This window comes from Ranitomeya variabilis, chromosome 2, assembly GCF_051348905.1.
Source record: "Ranitomeya variabilis isolate aRanVar5 chromosome 2, aRanVar5.hap1, whole genome shotgun sequence".
NCBI lineage: Eukaryota > Metazoa > Chordata > Amphibia > Anura > Dendrobatidae > Ranitomeya > Ranitomeya variabilis.
The window spans coordinates 826,985,482-827,002,056 of record NC_135233.1 but is presented as its reverse complement, the minus strand read 5'-3'; the positions used below and the strand labels follow the sequence as shown (position 1 = coordinate 827,002,056).

General features: G+C 37.9%; 2 protein-coding genes across 5 annotated transcripts in view; one reads left to right on the top strand and one right to left on the bottom strand.

The window, feature by feature from the left end:
• Nucleotides 1–16,575, top strand: part of MCPH1 (microcephalin 1) — a 435,753-nt gene that overhangs the window by 209,658 nt on the left and 209,520 nt on the right. The gene's annotated exons all lie outside the window — the stretch shown is intronic.
• Nucleotides 442–16,575, bottom strand: part of ANGPT2 (angiopoietin 2) — a 49,638-nt gene continuing 33,504 nt past the window's right edge. The window contains exons 4-9 of the mRNA XM_077290051.1: nt 16,047–16,279; nt 12,253–12,383; nt 8,465–8,566; nt 6,249–6,415; nt 3,988–4,118; nt 442–2,861 (exon numbers count right to left, since the gene is read on the bottom strand). Coding sequence (XP_077146166.1) covers nt 2,689–2,861; nt 3,988–4,118; nt 6,249–6,415; nt 8,465–8,566; nt 12,253–12,383; nt 16,047–16,279 — 937 coding nt within the window. The 3' untranslated portion in view covers nt 442–2,688. The remainder of the gene's footprint in view (nt 2,862–3,987; nt 4,119–6,248; nt 6,416–8,464; nt 8,567–12,252; nt 12,384–16,046; nt 16,280–16,575) is intronic.

Below are 16,575 nucleotides of genomic sequence, written 5' to 3'. Positions count from 1 at the left end.
TCTTTTATGAGACTTCAAAAGTATATAACTTTTTTACAAATACAGCTGAAACTCTCCATTTAACCTCTGGAGATATTTTCGTTTTTTAATTTTCCGGTCAATATGGCCATATGAGGGCTTGTTTGTTGCGGGACGAGTTGTACTTTCGAAAGACACCATGTTGTGCTTTTTTCTTATTAATTTATTTGTAATCCTGCCTGAAGAAGGAGCCACTGTGCTCTAAAAGCTTGCAGACATATTATTTTCTGGTTAGCCAATAAAGGTATCACTCCTAGAATACTTTCGTCATCATTGGGCAAAAAAGTATTCATATCGAATTTTCTGGCTAACCCGGTACCACAATACAATTTGTTATTGTACATCAACATATAATTAAGAAATCTATAGAAACGACTATCAGCAATGCAAAAAAAAAAATCAAACTTTTGAGACTGGCAAATTCTATGAAAACCGGAAAATAAATAATTACTCATTTATTGAAGTAGGTCTATGTTTACAGAAAAAAAGACAGTGTTCACAAAGGACATACACTTCATAACAAAGTATAAAAAAAAATTATAAAATGCAAATTAAATGGATCTTGCATAGACTAGATATTTTAGAGAAAATTGCTTTAATATGCAGTTGGCTGTAATATAGCAAAGTATTTTTTCTACTGCAAGCTGTGAAATTTTGCAAACACAAGTTGAAGGGGTTTTTGTTTTTTTAGAAAATAGGGTGTTTGTTTTTTATGCTGTTTTTAAGAAATGCCCATACTTTTGCCCATGAGTCATCCCCAGTATTTCAGCTTATCCCATTTTACTTTACTAGTCATATGCCATGCAGAAGAATGGCGCTGATTCTGTCTGAAAGACTGGATAGATCCTTTATAATTTTCTAATTATGTAGGCTTTCAAATTGTTATAATTAATACAGAGAATTAGAGGGGTGTTTTTAGGTTCCTAAATTGCTTTAATTAGTTGGACAGCATGAAAATAAGCAAGTTTGCGATTGACTTGCTTTTTCTATCTACTGCCATTCTTCTTTCTGTAATGAAAGATTTATTCTTTTATAGTGTACAGATGGTTTACATGGAGCCCAGCCGGCAAGTGCCTGATTGGAAAGTGGGCAGTAGTTACAATCCAGGATGGGGTTAACTCTTATTCCAGTCAACTCTCTATACCAATGTTCCCCAACTCCGGTCCTCAAGAGCCACCAACAGGTCATGTTTTCAGGATTTCCTTAGTGTTGCCCAGGTGATAATTGCATCACCTTCACAGGCAATAATTCCATCACCTGTGAAACACTAAGGAAATCCTGAACACATGACCTGTTGGTGGCTCTTGAGGACCGGAGTTGGGGAACACTGCTCTATACAGCAAATAGTTTCTCACCTTCCTCCTGTTTTTCTCATCTTCTGAAGAGATGGTTATAGATCAGCAGCCCGGCAGCTTTCACTGCAGGTCCTCCTAAACAAGACTCTCTGCTCTTACTGTCTGGAGCTGTGTACTTGTTTAAATGCTTTGTTATCTCTATGTGTAAGTCTAGGGATGACCATGTAGACTCAGAACAAACTACTGATAGCTGAAGGTGTTATAGCAGAACTTGTGCTGGGGTTTATAGTTCTACTAATACTGCAGTTCTATTCTCCAAAGCTGTTAAGAAGGAGAGCCCGCCCTGCTAGAAACCAAGAAGTAAGTAGACTGTATTGCTCGGAACTGCTCTAGAGCGAGGTTGAGAATACTTTCTTAATATAGGTTATTATAACATTCAAAATCATTTTTTTGACTAGACTTTGCTTAACCTCCTACTCCGGCTACAACTAGTTTGTGTGAAGTTGTTTTTTTTCCCAATCTCTGATGTTTTTTTATAGAATTGTAAAATAATCCAAATTAATATACAAATAAAACCTTCTTATATGCAGATGCAATGTAACAGGTCATGCTGAAGTCAAATGACTTTTGCTGACTTCCCCCTCAATCTCATGAAACCATAGCGGCACACATTAGCCATATTTGACTCTATAAACAGAAGTAATGATTATCTTTTGTGAATTCTACTCTTATGTGTATATGTAAATATAATCTCATCTACTATATCAGTAACGTTTGTTCACCAGTTTACTTCTGTGTTATGCAGGTCACACAAACCATTGAGTCTTTGCGAGAAGTCAAGATTCTTTGGCAATTTGAATCGTACCTCGATTACATGTGGAATTTGCATGTTTGCTTTTTTAACCATTAAGTAATGGGATTACCTATAATTATCTAAAATATGTAAACAAGTCATAAAATATAATCTGGGCTACTCTTATTTATATGCTTAACACATTATCAAAATCTGTATACAGTTAATTTACAGTCATATGTACACCACATAATACAAAATATCATACAAAGTGGTTTGCAGGTAGGCTGCCATGAAGACTGCAAGTATGTGTCTGCAGAGAGGCACAACTTTGGGTTTCTGTATACTTCACAGTTCCAGTTATTTACATCCAAATAAATGTTGATCACAGCAGAAAGTTTCTCACAGGCCGTGTCAAAGCTGCCTTGAAGTCTTATAGATATGAGTTTTAATAATTCTTCCCTTTAGTAAAGTAGTCCACTTTCTGGAGTATTGTTTCTCGATTTCCAATCAACATGGCGGCAGGTATGACTTTTTAATGTTTATTGATCTTGCAACTGTTTCCATAATGGAAGGAACGTTTTAGTTTTGTATTTGAAAGTCAACTGGTCGGATCATCATTGTTGTCGCTTTCAGAGAATACCCCGATCCTTTCCAGTAGTACCATTTGATTCCATTAAATTTATTTGTATTCTGCCCCAATGAGTAATACATCCCATTCAAGTTAGAAGGACCACAGGCATCAAACCACCAACCTGGAAGAAAGGACACCAAACATTTTAGTTTAACTCCATAGTTCATTGGCTAAGTAGCCTATAACTTGTTAATTAAAGATTGTAATCAAATTTGTCTTAAGAATTGAAAACCTATTTTCTTAAATGTGGAACTATTGACACTTCAACAAAAAGCTTTTTCAGGCAAATAAAAAAAAAAATCTCTTGCTGCAGTTGCACAGGTAGAAGTCTACTTCAGAGTTACCGTGTGCCAACATTCAAACCTCTTTGTGGAGGTTCAAGGTAAATTTGAGAGGTAGTCCCTTAGATTCCACTCATCAAAGTAACCAGTGCCAACCCGACCAGGTGCAGTATGAACGCTATGGCAATTTTTCTATGAGTCTTTTCAATTGAATAAACTCATCAGATGAGCAGTGATGAGAGTTTAGCAAAAGGGCTCATGCTGCTCTAGTCCATCGTCCATCCACAGCCCTGCATCTTGGGCACCTCTTTGTTTTGACTAAGCTTCATGCGATGTCATGACATGCATCACGCCATAACGATGCCACTGAGCATAATAAATGCCAGAGGCCCCCAGAATGCTGGCCACAGAGATGAAGACTGCACTGATCCAGCTAAAACAGGGACAGATTAGACATCGGACTAGCGAAGCACTAATTTTTTTTGCTTCACTTTAGTATTGACACATTTTAGCATTTGTAAGCAATTTATTTTAATTTACTACAGCAGATTACTATAAACTATATTATATAGAAAAAGTTATAGACTTGCTTGAAAATTAAGTAAATGGGACCTAAATTGGATTAGAAAAACTATTTTAGGCAGGGATGACACCGCCCCCAAAAATCACCCAATTGTAATGCAACCTCAATGTTTCTTTATAGGAAAGCAAGGTCCCAACCTGTGACTGATTGCTGTGAGGTTGTTTACCAAAGTCTTTTGTTTTTTCGCTTTTTTGCTTGTTTTTTTTTTTTTTTTAAATAAATCTGCAACCAGACTTGTCTTGTAATCCCAGCATAAAAGAGAGATTCTGATTTCACAGTTCAGAGGCAGACGCAACATTTCGGCCATCTCACGTTCCAAGAACATAGCAGTGTTCAAATGCCAGTAAAAATAGGAAGACCATAAAATTGAAAACCGTTCCTACCTCCTGTCGCCATTTGTGAGCACTTGCAGATACATTTGTCATTGTCTGCATCCTTTGTGCTAAACTCATTTCCTGGTTGGCTTATACTGTTTATTTTGCCCGCTGTCCCAGTATATCCTTTGAGGTGAATCCTGCGGTAATTGAAAATGGAAAGAGAATTGATGTTGGAAGTAAAGTGTTTTGCTGGTTCACATTAATGGAAAAATCTATCACCGTGTATACAGAAAAGCTTTCCGTGTCTGGCTTCATATTGAATATGTTGGTTCCTGTATTCTCGTTTCTTCCAACTGTTGGATATTGCTTTCTGTTATAAATGTGTATTATTATCCTTGACTGAAAGGCTTTTCGCATTTACTGTTTACACTATACTCTCACAGACAGATCATCAAAAGTAACGTTACATCAAGTGTAAACTTGTCCATGAACATAAATGTAGAAACAAGCTGGTCCTCAGAAACATAAAGTATTGGAGCTATTTATAGAGCCTCCATCCATGATCTATCACATATTTGCTTATATTTCGAGAGGAAATGCCGTCTTAGCAGCCTAATCTTTGGCATTTACTTGGAAGCTGTGCTATTGGCTGACTGTAATGACCCATCGCTGTCCTTTGCTCCCAAAAGCATTTGAGTGTCTGATGTTAAAAAAAAAAAAATATATATATATATATATATATATATATATATATATATATATATATATACTGTATAAGTTCTAACTAGCACCAAATGACAAAGATTTAGTTTTGACTGAAGATAGTGAGTGCTGAATGACAAGATTATTAGTAAAGTTTTTTCCTATTTTCCTCCCAAAAATTTGGGGTGCGTCTTATAATCCACAAAATACAGTACACACATGGAAAAAATTGTTTATACCTTTCTTTTAAAGTAAGAAAAACCCACAATGGTCCCTAAAATAATTAAAACTGGCAAAATTATTTTTCACTTTATATTTACTGAATATCAACTAATGAATATCAGACATTACTTTTTAATTGTGGTTCAAACAGAAGATTTAAAAAAAAAAAAACAACTTACTGTATATACTCGAGTATAAGCCGACCCAAGTATAAGCCGCGGCACCTTCCCCCGTCATATGCATGGCTCTCCCGTCATATGCGTGGCTCTCCCGTCATATGCGTGTCTTTCCCGGTCCCCTCGTATGCGTGTCTTCCCCGTCATACTCGTCCTCCTCCGTCTGTTGCTGCCTGTCCCTGCAACCTCCTTTGTACCGGCACGGCACTAGCAGCTCTACTGTGCTGAGTGGTCACGTGGTACCGCTCATTAAGGCAATGAATATGCGCTCCACGCCTATGGGAGTGGAGATGCGTCCATATTCATCACCTTAGTGAGCGGTACCACGTGACCACTCAGCACAGGAGAGCTGCCAGTGCCACGCTGGTACAATAGAGATTGCAGGGACGTGCAGCAACGGACCGAGGAGGGTGAATATGATGTCCCTGCCGCTGCTCTGCCACTCCTCTCCCCCTCCCCTGCTGACTTTCTGGGACAATGACGCGTGTATAAGCCAAGGGGGGCATTTTCAGCACAAAAAGTGTGCTGAAAATCTCAGCTTATACACAAGTATATACAGTAACTAAATTCCCCATCAGTACATCTTTGGAGTGTGGGAGGAGACCAGAGAACCCAGAAGAAATGTAGCAAACACGGGGAGAACATACAAACATGTTGTCCTTGGTGGGATTTGAACCCACGACCCCAGTGCTGCAAGGTTAACTATTGATCCACCGTGCTGCCCTAATGTTGTCCAGAACAGTTTATAATCTGTCTATAGAATGTCATCAATACAAGATTGTCAACTGGCACCTCTGCTCTGGCAGTAAGTGAATGGGGTTAAAGGATCGTGTATGCAGCGGCCAATTAACAATGTATAGGTCTGGCATGTTACGCCCCATACTTAGCTTATAACTAACTTCTACCGGAGCAGATTTCAGCTGATCACTGATCGTATTTGCCTTCACTCCCAAATCTCCACTTTCATGTTGATGACACATTCGATGGATAGATCATCAATCGTTAAGCTTTAGATAGACAATCTCTTTAATGCCATATTGCTTTAATATATGATTTGGTAATGAGATGTGCAGTAGTTACTATTTTTTACGGTACGTTGTGTAGATTTGTATGTGGTCTATTTATTTTACTGCTGCTAATTATGTAGACAAGCACTTTCTGTTCTATGGCATACATGTTATCTCATTTTACCTACTACCTTTTCTACCGTCTCTTACCGATTCTCACCTGAATTTCTGGGCCTCCGTTCCTAAATAAAACTGGTCGTAGAGCGAATAGGCTTCATTTCCCTCCCAGTCTTTAAGCTGGATCTTGAGAACATAGCGCTGTAGATTTGTTAGTTGGGAGACGAGCTCATTGCCCAGCCAGTATTCTCCAGATGGGTCACCAAATCCCTAGGAAATAATTATCATTTCATAAAGAACTATTAATATCTTCAGCAAAAATAAAACAAATGTTTGTGCTTAATAGGTGTCCAAAACTAAGCACAGCTTTTGAGTTGTCTTGGCTTTATCTTTTTCAAACTGTGTAAAACATGCATAAACGATAGTTTATGGAAAAAGTTATTGTCAGGCAGTGGACAATCTTTTATTTTACTCAGCAAAGGTTTGGTTTTTTTTGTGTTTTTTTAAAGGAAATCAACTTATAAATTAATAATAAACATGCATAGATGTGCATGGATAGTGCAGGATTATCTACATATTTCGATAACAAAACAGTCTAGCAGACATCTTGCAGCGAACAATAGACTTAATTTCGCTGTGATTTCTTTAGATAGCCAAGGAGATGGGGCTTAGCCAAGAGGGTGGGGCTTAACATGATTTCCAATGCTGACAGAAAAGTGGGGCGGTGACCTGATGCAACTAATTACCTTAGGCTACGTTCACATTTGCGTCTTTGGGCACAGCGTCGTCGACGGATACCGACGCATGCGTCATGCGCCCCTATCTTTAACATGGGTGGCGCATAGACATGCGCCGGTATGCGTTGTCATGCGTTGTATGACGCATGCGTTTTTTGGGCACACCAGACAGGGCGCGGACGACGCTACAGGTTGCAGTTTTGATGCGTCACATTTCCGAAGAAAAACGCATGCAACGCACCTGCGTCGTAAATGCGCCAAAAAATACATTAGTGTCTATGAAAAATGCATAGGGCGCAGTTGCCTGCGTTGAGCTGCGTTTTTTGACGCATGCGCCTTTTGACTAAATGTATTTTTTGGGGGGCGTTTTGGATCTTCAATTGTATAGGACAACGCATGCGTCAAAAAACGCTGCGTTGTGTATGCGTTTGACATGAATTGTGCGTTGCGTCGACGACGCTGCGACCAACAACGCAAATGTGAACGTAGCCTTACAGATGCTGAAAATACAGGAATATGCAGGGAAAATGACTGCTCTCCGGTGACACGTTTATGTACAGTACAATTCTATATAATTATATACAATTCTTTCAGATTGTCAGTATACTCACCTGTGACGACAGTGTATATACTTTTTAAGTATGCAATTTTCTGCACTTTTTTATATATTTAATACCAATCCTACGGTGTGCACCCTAGCGTTTCCAAACATGTGTGAAACGATGTAAGCCTTGCTTCCCTATGTCTCCTGTCCTGATTAATTTTTTCTAATAAAGTCAATTTTGTATTCAACATTAATAGATTCTTCTGGGTATCTTTGATCGCGTAGTTGCTGCGGTTTTTTAATTCTTTCAGATTGCAGAAGGAGATCAAGGGAGGAGTTGTTGAGAGCTATTTATATGTTTTGCAGGGTTTTTTTAATAGATGTTAAAGGAATTGTCTACCTCTGGTACAATTTTTTTAAAGTAATAGTAATTAGTGCTAAATATCTTTTTTGAAATTGGGTTTCACTCAAAATATTGGCAAATGCAGTATAAGTTAACGAAAAATTTATTAGTGAACCCGTTTCAAGGCTGGACATACACATTACATGGTTGTCGGCTGAACGTTGCTTCGGGCAATCATTCAGTTGACCACCATCTTAACCGACTCGCCATACATAGGAGTGCTCCTATGTTTTTTGTGAGAAACCTGCCGATTTTATCAACAGGAAACAATGCGCACAGCAGTCCAAAATCGGACATCCGCTTTCAACATATTCCCCAACCATCAGTTGTCCGGTGCTCCATGCACATTAGACGGCCAGCCAAACTCATTGATATAAGAGGGGTTGTTGGTCTAATGTGTATAAGGGCTTAAAAGTCTGACTGGAGAGTTTGTAACTCTTTTTCTGAGCTCCTCTCATCTGATTTATGACCACATACTATAACAAAGTTGAATGTGCAAGGCAAAATTTTTGATGGAACCCAATTGCAAAATTGATTTTTAGCCCCAAATATGTGCACTTAAAATGAAAATATATATAGAAATACTTTGTCCCCGTTGACAACCCCAAGCCAAAAATAATTGTCTTTCTCGTTACCTTTTTATATTCTTTCCATGTTCTGTGGAAATCCACACTGCCATCAAAGCGTTTTTGAATAACGGTCCAACCACCACCGGCATTTTTCATGTCGCAGTATGTCTGTAATAAGAGCATACATGATTTTTTTTTAAACTTTTATTACAATCTCATGTAGAATCTAGCAGGTGATCCTTTTTTTACTAACCAGCATGCAAAGTGTTAAATGCAGAAAGAAAAATATTAAATGTCTTTCCTCTACAATAATCAAAATAAAATAACTGCAATTTTGTATATATTTACATAGTTCAGTCCGCCCTTCCTGTCTGTATGTTTAATGTGAACATATAGGGCCTGATTCATTATTGCATTATTTTTTTGTTATTGATGGTTTTCGCCTATTTTTCATCTTCTTCCTCTTTCAGGTGACTTATTAATTGTGACTTTTTAAAAAGTGACCTTTTTTAAATAATAAAAACGTGCTCCATTCCAGTTTTGAGTGCTTTTAGGCACGTCTGTAATTTTATCTGCCTATTTTGAGTCATTTTACCAGAAGATGCAACTTTTCTCCAAAAAATCGTAAGTAAAAAGTTAAAGACAAAAATAAAAAAACAAGTCTACGAGTCCGTGAAAAACACAGGCAACACATGTATGTCATCCGTGTGCTGTTCGTGTTTAACATTTCAAAGGATAGGAGAGGCTTTGGCACGTTTTTGCTTATCAATATGTGAAAAACACTGATGACACCGGAATCATTTTTTTGCAAAAAAAAAGTAAAATACTGACGTCTGAGACCTTAGTGGGCAAATTGCCTTTCTACTGTGTCCCTGCTTGATCTCCACAATAGTAGAGTGGTGAGACATGTCGTCCTCCCCACCGTTATGTTTTTAAGCAACTTATCAAACTTCTTTGCGTTTCTGATTGATGGTCACAGTTTTGCCTCGTTATTCGCTGAAAAAATATTTACAATGATTTTATTTTTTAACCTCTAAGTGCTACACACTTATCACGGCCCTAACATTTTATTCTTCCTCCGCCTGACACATGGCCTCGCTTAATAAGCCTTGCCGGTTAGGAAGCCACCTAAGCAGCTTAGGAAAAAACAAGAGGGAATTCTGGAAACAAAATCCGGCACTTGTCTGGTAGCATCTTATGAATGCAATGCGAATAGCATAAACAATGGAAAATGAAAACAGGATCTCCGTTTCATAGTTTCACTATATGAGTTTGGCCCAGCACACAATGCCATAGGATGCTGATCAAAACATGTTTCTTTTCAAAGAAAAAAATATGACATAATTTGCAAATGTTTAATCCATGCTTATTATTTCCACGTTGAAAAAAGTATTTTTAGATTTTTATGACCAAAATAAGTATAGTATTGAAATACAGCCATAAGGTAATACACAGAAATGTCACACCCACATGAAAAGTTGACAACAAATTGATCTATTTGCAACCAGTTGTTTGCACATTTTGGGCCCCATTTATTGGATTTGCGCCTGTTTTTTTGATTTTCATTCGTGCCTATTTTTTTGTGTTAAATTTGCGTTTTTTTATACGGACCGTATGTCAGTGCAAAAAACAGACATGTCTGTTTTTTTCAGGCAGCACGGGTGACAAGGGCCAACACAAGTGACTGAGTCTGTGAAAAATCGTGTACAGCACACTGATGGCATCCGGATGGCATTTAACATTGCAAAGTGTAGGAGAAGCTTTGTGATTTCTTTCTTTATCCATACTGGGAAAACACTGATGACCACACTGATGGTATAAAAGGAACCACTATTGGAAAATGCTGATGACACTGGTACGAGTTTTTCACATACGTGTTTTATACAGATGTGTGACGGAGGCCTTGGAGTCCTTTTTATGAGTTCACCTGTTGTCATTGTGGCTAAAGTTTGGGGTTTCCAGATGTTTTTGAGCGAGTCATAAATTGCAACTTTTTAGAAAGTCGCAAAATGTGACGCACATAACGTAAGTCAATTATTTTAGTGCAATTTTTTTTTTTTCTGAAACATGCCACTTTCTGTGCTAAAAAGTGACAAAGGGTGTCAGAGACAAAAGACAGACCATTTTTGACTCAAAATTCATGAACCACGTGAATCATTTAAACAACCCCCCCCCCCCAAAAAAAAAAAAAAAAAAAAAAAGAAATAAAGTTCTCAAATACCAGAAGATAAAAAAGATAAGTGAATAAAAAATAAATGAAAGCATATGATGAATCCAGGCCAAGTCATCCAAAGTATATGGAGCTGTATACTTTTGGATAATTTGTACTTTATAATTTAATTTGAAACACTAAAATGGACACTTGAAGGATCAGTGTAATTCATGATTTTAATCTCACAAATCGTGCAGAAATTTTTCTTCAGCACTTGCCAGTATTGAAAATGGGCATGATTATAACAGTTTGGGCATGACCTGCAAGTTTGAGCCATGTTTACTGAGAGGCTGAAGGCTCATATACTGGTGCAAATGCACCCCATAGTAGATTTGGAACAAATGACGTCTTGTTCTTTTAGGGGACTGAAAGACATGCTGGTCCTCAAATCATGGTTTGTTTTTTTTCACTTGGGTTTTTCCTTTGTTGTTTTTTCTTGGCTCAATATTAATATTGATGATGTTTTTTTTTTTAATAAAGTCCCACATCTTGCGTGTGAGCTCTTATAAAGTAAAATAAGCAATTTTTTTTTTATTATTATAAGACCAATCATTAATACGTTAAATTTTTAACATATAGAATAGAAAAAAAATCTGGAACCTTTGCCAAGTGTTGAAGGAAGCATTGAATAAATGAGTCATCAGTTTTCACAAAACCTTAAGCTGCAGAGGTGTTAAATGACTTGCAGATGCACATCAAAATAGTTGTTCCCAGGGGAGCAACTGTAGGGGAAAGTAAGTCTGCTGAGGGGCACTTAAGAGCTCTTTGATTTTATAGTACTAATAAGGAACTGACCCGTTCTTTTACTCTACAGTGAAAATATTACAAAGTAGCTGGTATCTGGACTCCAGACTGTGTCTATGGAGAGTCAGCAGTCATTCTATGTCCAAAGTCCTTTCTTGAAAAGCTTGTTCTGGTATTGCCATTACTGATCACAAGACACACACTTATCATTAATGATCCTGAAGTAGGGAAACTCTTTATGATGGAGTGTTGGTGACTAGGGTTGAGCGACCTTTAGTTTTTTAGGGTCGAGTCGGGTTTTGTGAAACCCGACTGTCTTAAAAGTCGAGTCGAGTGAAATCGGCCGACCACCGTGAAAAGTCGGGTTTCGGCCGAAACACGAAACCCAATGAAGAATTATTTTTTTTTTCTTTTTTTTTTTTTTCTTCTTCTCTCTCTCTCTCTCTCTCTCCCCTCCGTCCCAGCACAGAAAATTTCGTATTGCACATTCCAAATCCCTACTGCGCACAAGCGATAACATGACGATAGGCGTTCACTCCCCTAAGACCTACGTCATCACTCTGCCCACGCTCATTCATTGGCTGAAAAAATGGCGCTAAACGCGTCATACGAAACGCGACTTTAGCGCCAAGATCGCGTACCGCATGGCCGACCCCGCACAGGGATCAGGTCGGGTTTCATGAGACGCCGACTTTGCCAAAAGTCGGCGACTTATGAAAATGAACGACCCGTTTCGCTCAACCCTATTGGTGACTTCTAGAGTACCTCCACAAGGTACTGGGCATGTTGGAATTCAGTTTGTTTGTAGCGAATCGGGAATTATATAGCTTAAAAAATTGGCCAATCGTGAGTGACTATTTACGGACCGCTGTTTGACGACTGCTTGCAATTTGCTTACCTTGACCTGCTCAGTGGTATTTGCTATCATCAATGTATAAATGCCATTTGAAGTCAACCCAGATTTATAGGCTTCAGCACAGTCTTTGAATGTTATTTGCTCTTCTTTGGCAACAAATGACGATCTCGATGCTAAAATTAAATTGAAACAGAGACTTATGGTATATAAATCAGCAACAATATGAACTGTCTCACATATGTACCAGTGGCTATAGATTGGATGCGGAAACATTATTAATTTGGTTGAGCCTCTAACAAAGCCTTTTCGTCTAGCTGGTATATCTGGGTATTCAAACCATAGTTAAATGGAGTCTATAACCACAAAATGACTGATCAAACCAAGCACAGTCGCTCAGTGCATCCTTGGCTTGGACAAACAAATCAGTGCACCTTTCCACTGTCTTATTTTCCCTCTATCTCGGGAAAATGTGAAAAAGAAAACATTAAAACTATAATTTTAGTCGATTATAATAAAGCCACAGCAACATTTAGTCACAATAGCAATGGCAAATTTGACCAACAATAAGGTCATAAGTCATTTTATTTTTTTTTTCCATATTTCTCCTCCCTTCTCCCTCTGAGAAGGTGCAGCAAACTGCCCTCACATCAGGTTGCACTGAGCACTTGTGCTTGGTTTGAACAGTCATTTTGTACTGACAGACACCCTTTTAAAAGGACTCTGTTAGCACTGAACAGTTCAAAACAAGTACAGGTACTTGATGCTTTATGGCCAAAAGTTTAAGTGCACCTCTCCACTTGCTTGTTTTCTGTTTATCTCCACATGATGCCCCCAACGCTTGTACTTGGCTTGAACAGTCATTCTGTGTTGACAGGCAAATACCAAGCTAAATATTGATCTCCGCTAAGAGCTTGAGAAAAAGTAAAATGTCTAGCAAGATGCCCAGGTTCCACCACACAGAGTAGACCACAGTGGAAGAAATACTCTCATTAAAGTTTTTATCATCTTAATATATTTCAGTTATCATATTATATAGCACTGTGCGCTTACAATTGCTCATTTTGCCCATATACCCAATAAATTCTCCTGTTTTCCACTATGTCTATGACATCACGTGAGTATAAACTGACTAGCTGAATCCTTCTAAGCTCTATGTGGAAAACAGGAGGTCAATTTTCATTTTCTCTGTACAAGTCATGAGTCACTGCGAAGGTCTATGGCAGATGGTGCAGCTGGGTCAGGAATTGAAGAGGGGAATGATAAATGCAGGGACTAGATACTTCCTGTTTCTACATAGAGAACAGAAAAGAGAATAATTAACTGGGTGGAAAGACAAAATGAGCAATTGTAAGTGCACAATGCTATATAATATAATTGCAATATATTAAGAGGATAAAACTTTGATGGGAGTGCTTCTTGAACAATTTAGCGCATCTTCTCTCTGCCTACTCTAGTTGTAAACGTCATGAATTTAAGGCCAATATTATCTACTTACATGTATTTTTATCTAAGATATTGAGGCTTTTAGATTTTTATGTTGATAACATTTTACTATGAAAATTCAGCTTTTATTCTAATATTCACTTTCATATTTTATTTCTAATATTTTGGTTTTAATTTTATCCTTTGCTTTTATGAGACCAATGTACTTGTCGCTCCATCCTGTCTGACTAATCACTCCGCATTATTCACTGATATTTATGCTTGTTTGCCAGTTAGATAAGTTGCTTGTCTTCATGCATATACGTATTATATTACATTTTTTTATTATATTTTTTCCCATTTGGGGGTTTTGCAATCCTGTGAAATCTGATACTAGTATTCTTTGTTATTAGTTTCCTGTTTGAAATAAATATCAATATCTTACAGGGCACCAAGTCAATTTCTAAATTTAATACCCATCTGTTTCTGGAAAGTATTATGTTCTTAAGTTTGTGATCCAAAGTTTAAGAACACTTGAAATAACAGTTTTGTTATTGTGCTAGGCTAATCTTGCTTGGTAACCGTCCAGAAAAACACAACTGCTTGGTCCAAAATTTTGTTTTCATCAGACAATTTTTTTTTCACTGCTTTCAATTGAAAACCATTAGTTTCAAAGTAGTTTACAAGGGGATATAGGATGATAAAATGCATGCATGTTTATGTGAGTATGGTGTGCACATGCAAAGTCATTTATTACATGCTTCATTTAATGGGGTTGTAAAATGTAACATTAGCTGTTCTGCTGTTGTAGGCATGTATCCATTTATCACACTATAGAACAATACATAGAAAGTCTTGCTATAGATAAAACATTTATGGACTAAGGAATGGCTGTCTTACAAAGTTTAACACATTTTAAAAAATGTTTAGACACAATAGTTGACTGCAGGGACCTCACCCCTAATGTCACTGTTTAAATTGTCTTAACTTGTACTGAATTTGTTTGTACATGTCCCCGCTTAATTGTAAAGTGCTGCGGAATATGTTGGCGCTATATAAATAAAAAAAATTATTATTATTATCTGAAGAAAAGGCTTAGTACATCGAATTTGAACATGCCCAATATGTCGTCTTCATGCTGTTTCTATACATTTTAAATTGTTAGTTAACACCCAACTAATAGGACAAATGGATCCACATCCCTTTTAGTGTTATAGTTTAAAGTGCATTTACACTGCACGATTAGCATGGACATGCATTCCTGTGTATGCTAGTTTTACGGTAGTCGTGTAGTCTAAACAGGCTGCCAATTACCTGCTCATTCACTGGGTGAAATGATCTTTTGATTTACACAATAGACCATTGAATTCAGCTGCACATTTTCATGTGTAAATAGGACTTGTGCTGCCGAGAACAATTGTAGCCTGCGTGCACTGAATGAAATGTTACAGATTAAAAGCACATCTGAAGCATGGTTGGCATGGGTGTATGCGCGAACAGCAAACATTTCGGTGCTCGCCAAATGCTGCGCATCGGCGCCTGCACTGTAAGTTTTTTTCAGGCATGCACAATTGCGCTGCCCTTCGAACTTACAGCGCAGGCGCTGGGGACGCTAATGAAGGAAGAGGAGGCGGCGCGCTGAGGCCCTGAGTGACGGCTGGGAGACAATTCAGTCCGGGGGAAAAGACCTGCCCCCGGGTCTATTTCAAGGTATCAGGGACAAATTCTAAAAGCGATTATTGCAGCGTTTGCAGGGACCCGAACTAAAAGAGCCACCTTGACAGAATGCAGCATTAGTGCTGCACAAGGTGGCTCTTTTAGTTAAAAACGCCTAGGGGGGTGACAGGTTCCCTTTAAAAATGATGGGAAAAATTTACTTTTAACACAACTTTCCCTTTAAAAAGAACTTCAGTTATTGGACAAAATATTAATTCTTGACAATAATTTACATATTCCTACTAGTCTAGAAATGTAGATCTGGAAAATCTGTATCTAATTTCACATGATATCTGAAATCTATGTGGATACATTGTTATTAATTTAATATGTATTTAGTCTTGGACAATCTTTAGATTTTTTTCTGTAGGATAGTTAATAAATGTCTATTCACTTGGGGCCCTACAATTAGGGCCTCCATCAATCACTGGAACAAGGTCCTGATCATTTGTTTCTCCTCACTGTAGTCCTACATTCATGGAGCTACATGGTCATATATGATGAAGCCACTTTAGATATGACTGCAGTAAGGATAAGCAAAGGATCAGGATCCCCATCATGGTGATCAATGGAGGGTCCATAATTAGTTAGGTGATAAATGTCTTTCTTGTCCAAAAGCCTTTTAAAAATCTTCAAAATGTCTTAAAAAAATACAAAAACTTGTCATGCCTTGTATTTCCTGGGTGTGTGTATCGTACCTGTTTGAGGTGCCATCCGTGTTAACAAATTGTCAACGGTCTGCATCAAGTCATGCTGCTGTTTTTGTAGAAGGGAATTATTTGCTGATGCTGTGATGAGCTGCTTTTCTAGGTCTTCAATTATCGAGTTTTGTTTCAGCACCAAGACTTGAAGTTTATCCTTTTCTTCTTTCATTGATTGCAGTTGTTGAGAATGCTTATCTTCCATGCTTAGAACTTTCTTCTCTAAATAGCTGGAACAAAAAAAAAATATTATTCATCACGAAAGCAGATGTGAATATCATGTTTACAATTAAAGCTGACATGGTATTGTACCCCTTCTCAATTGCTATATTCCCCCATATAATATAATAACCGCCTAGCTTCGGGTCTCCCTAGGTTCCTAGGACGTTGTTACACCATGTGAGCCCTGCAGTCAATCAGTGGCTGCTTTGCTCTCACTACCTTCGGACAAAAATAATACCCTGAAAAAATGGGAGCTGCCACTCTCATTACCTCCGGTGGTCAATTACCGTACTTCTGAAGGAAT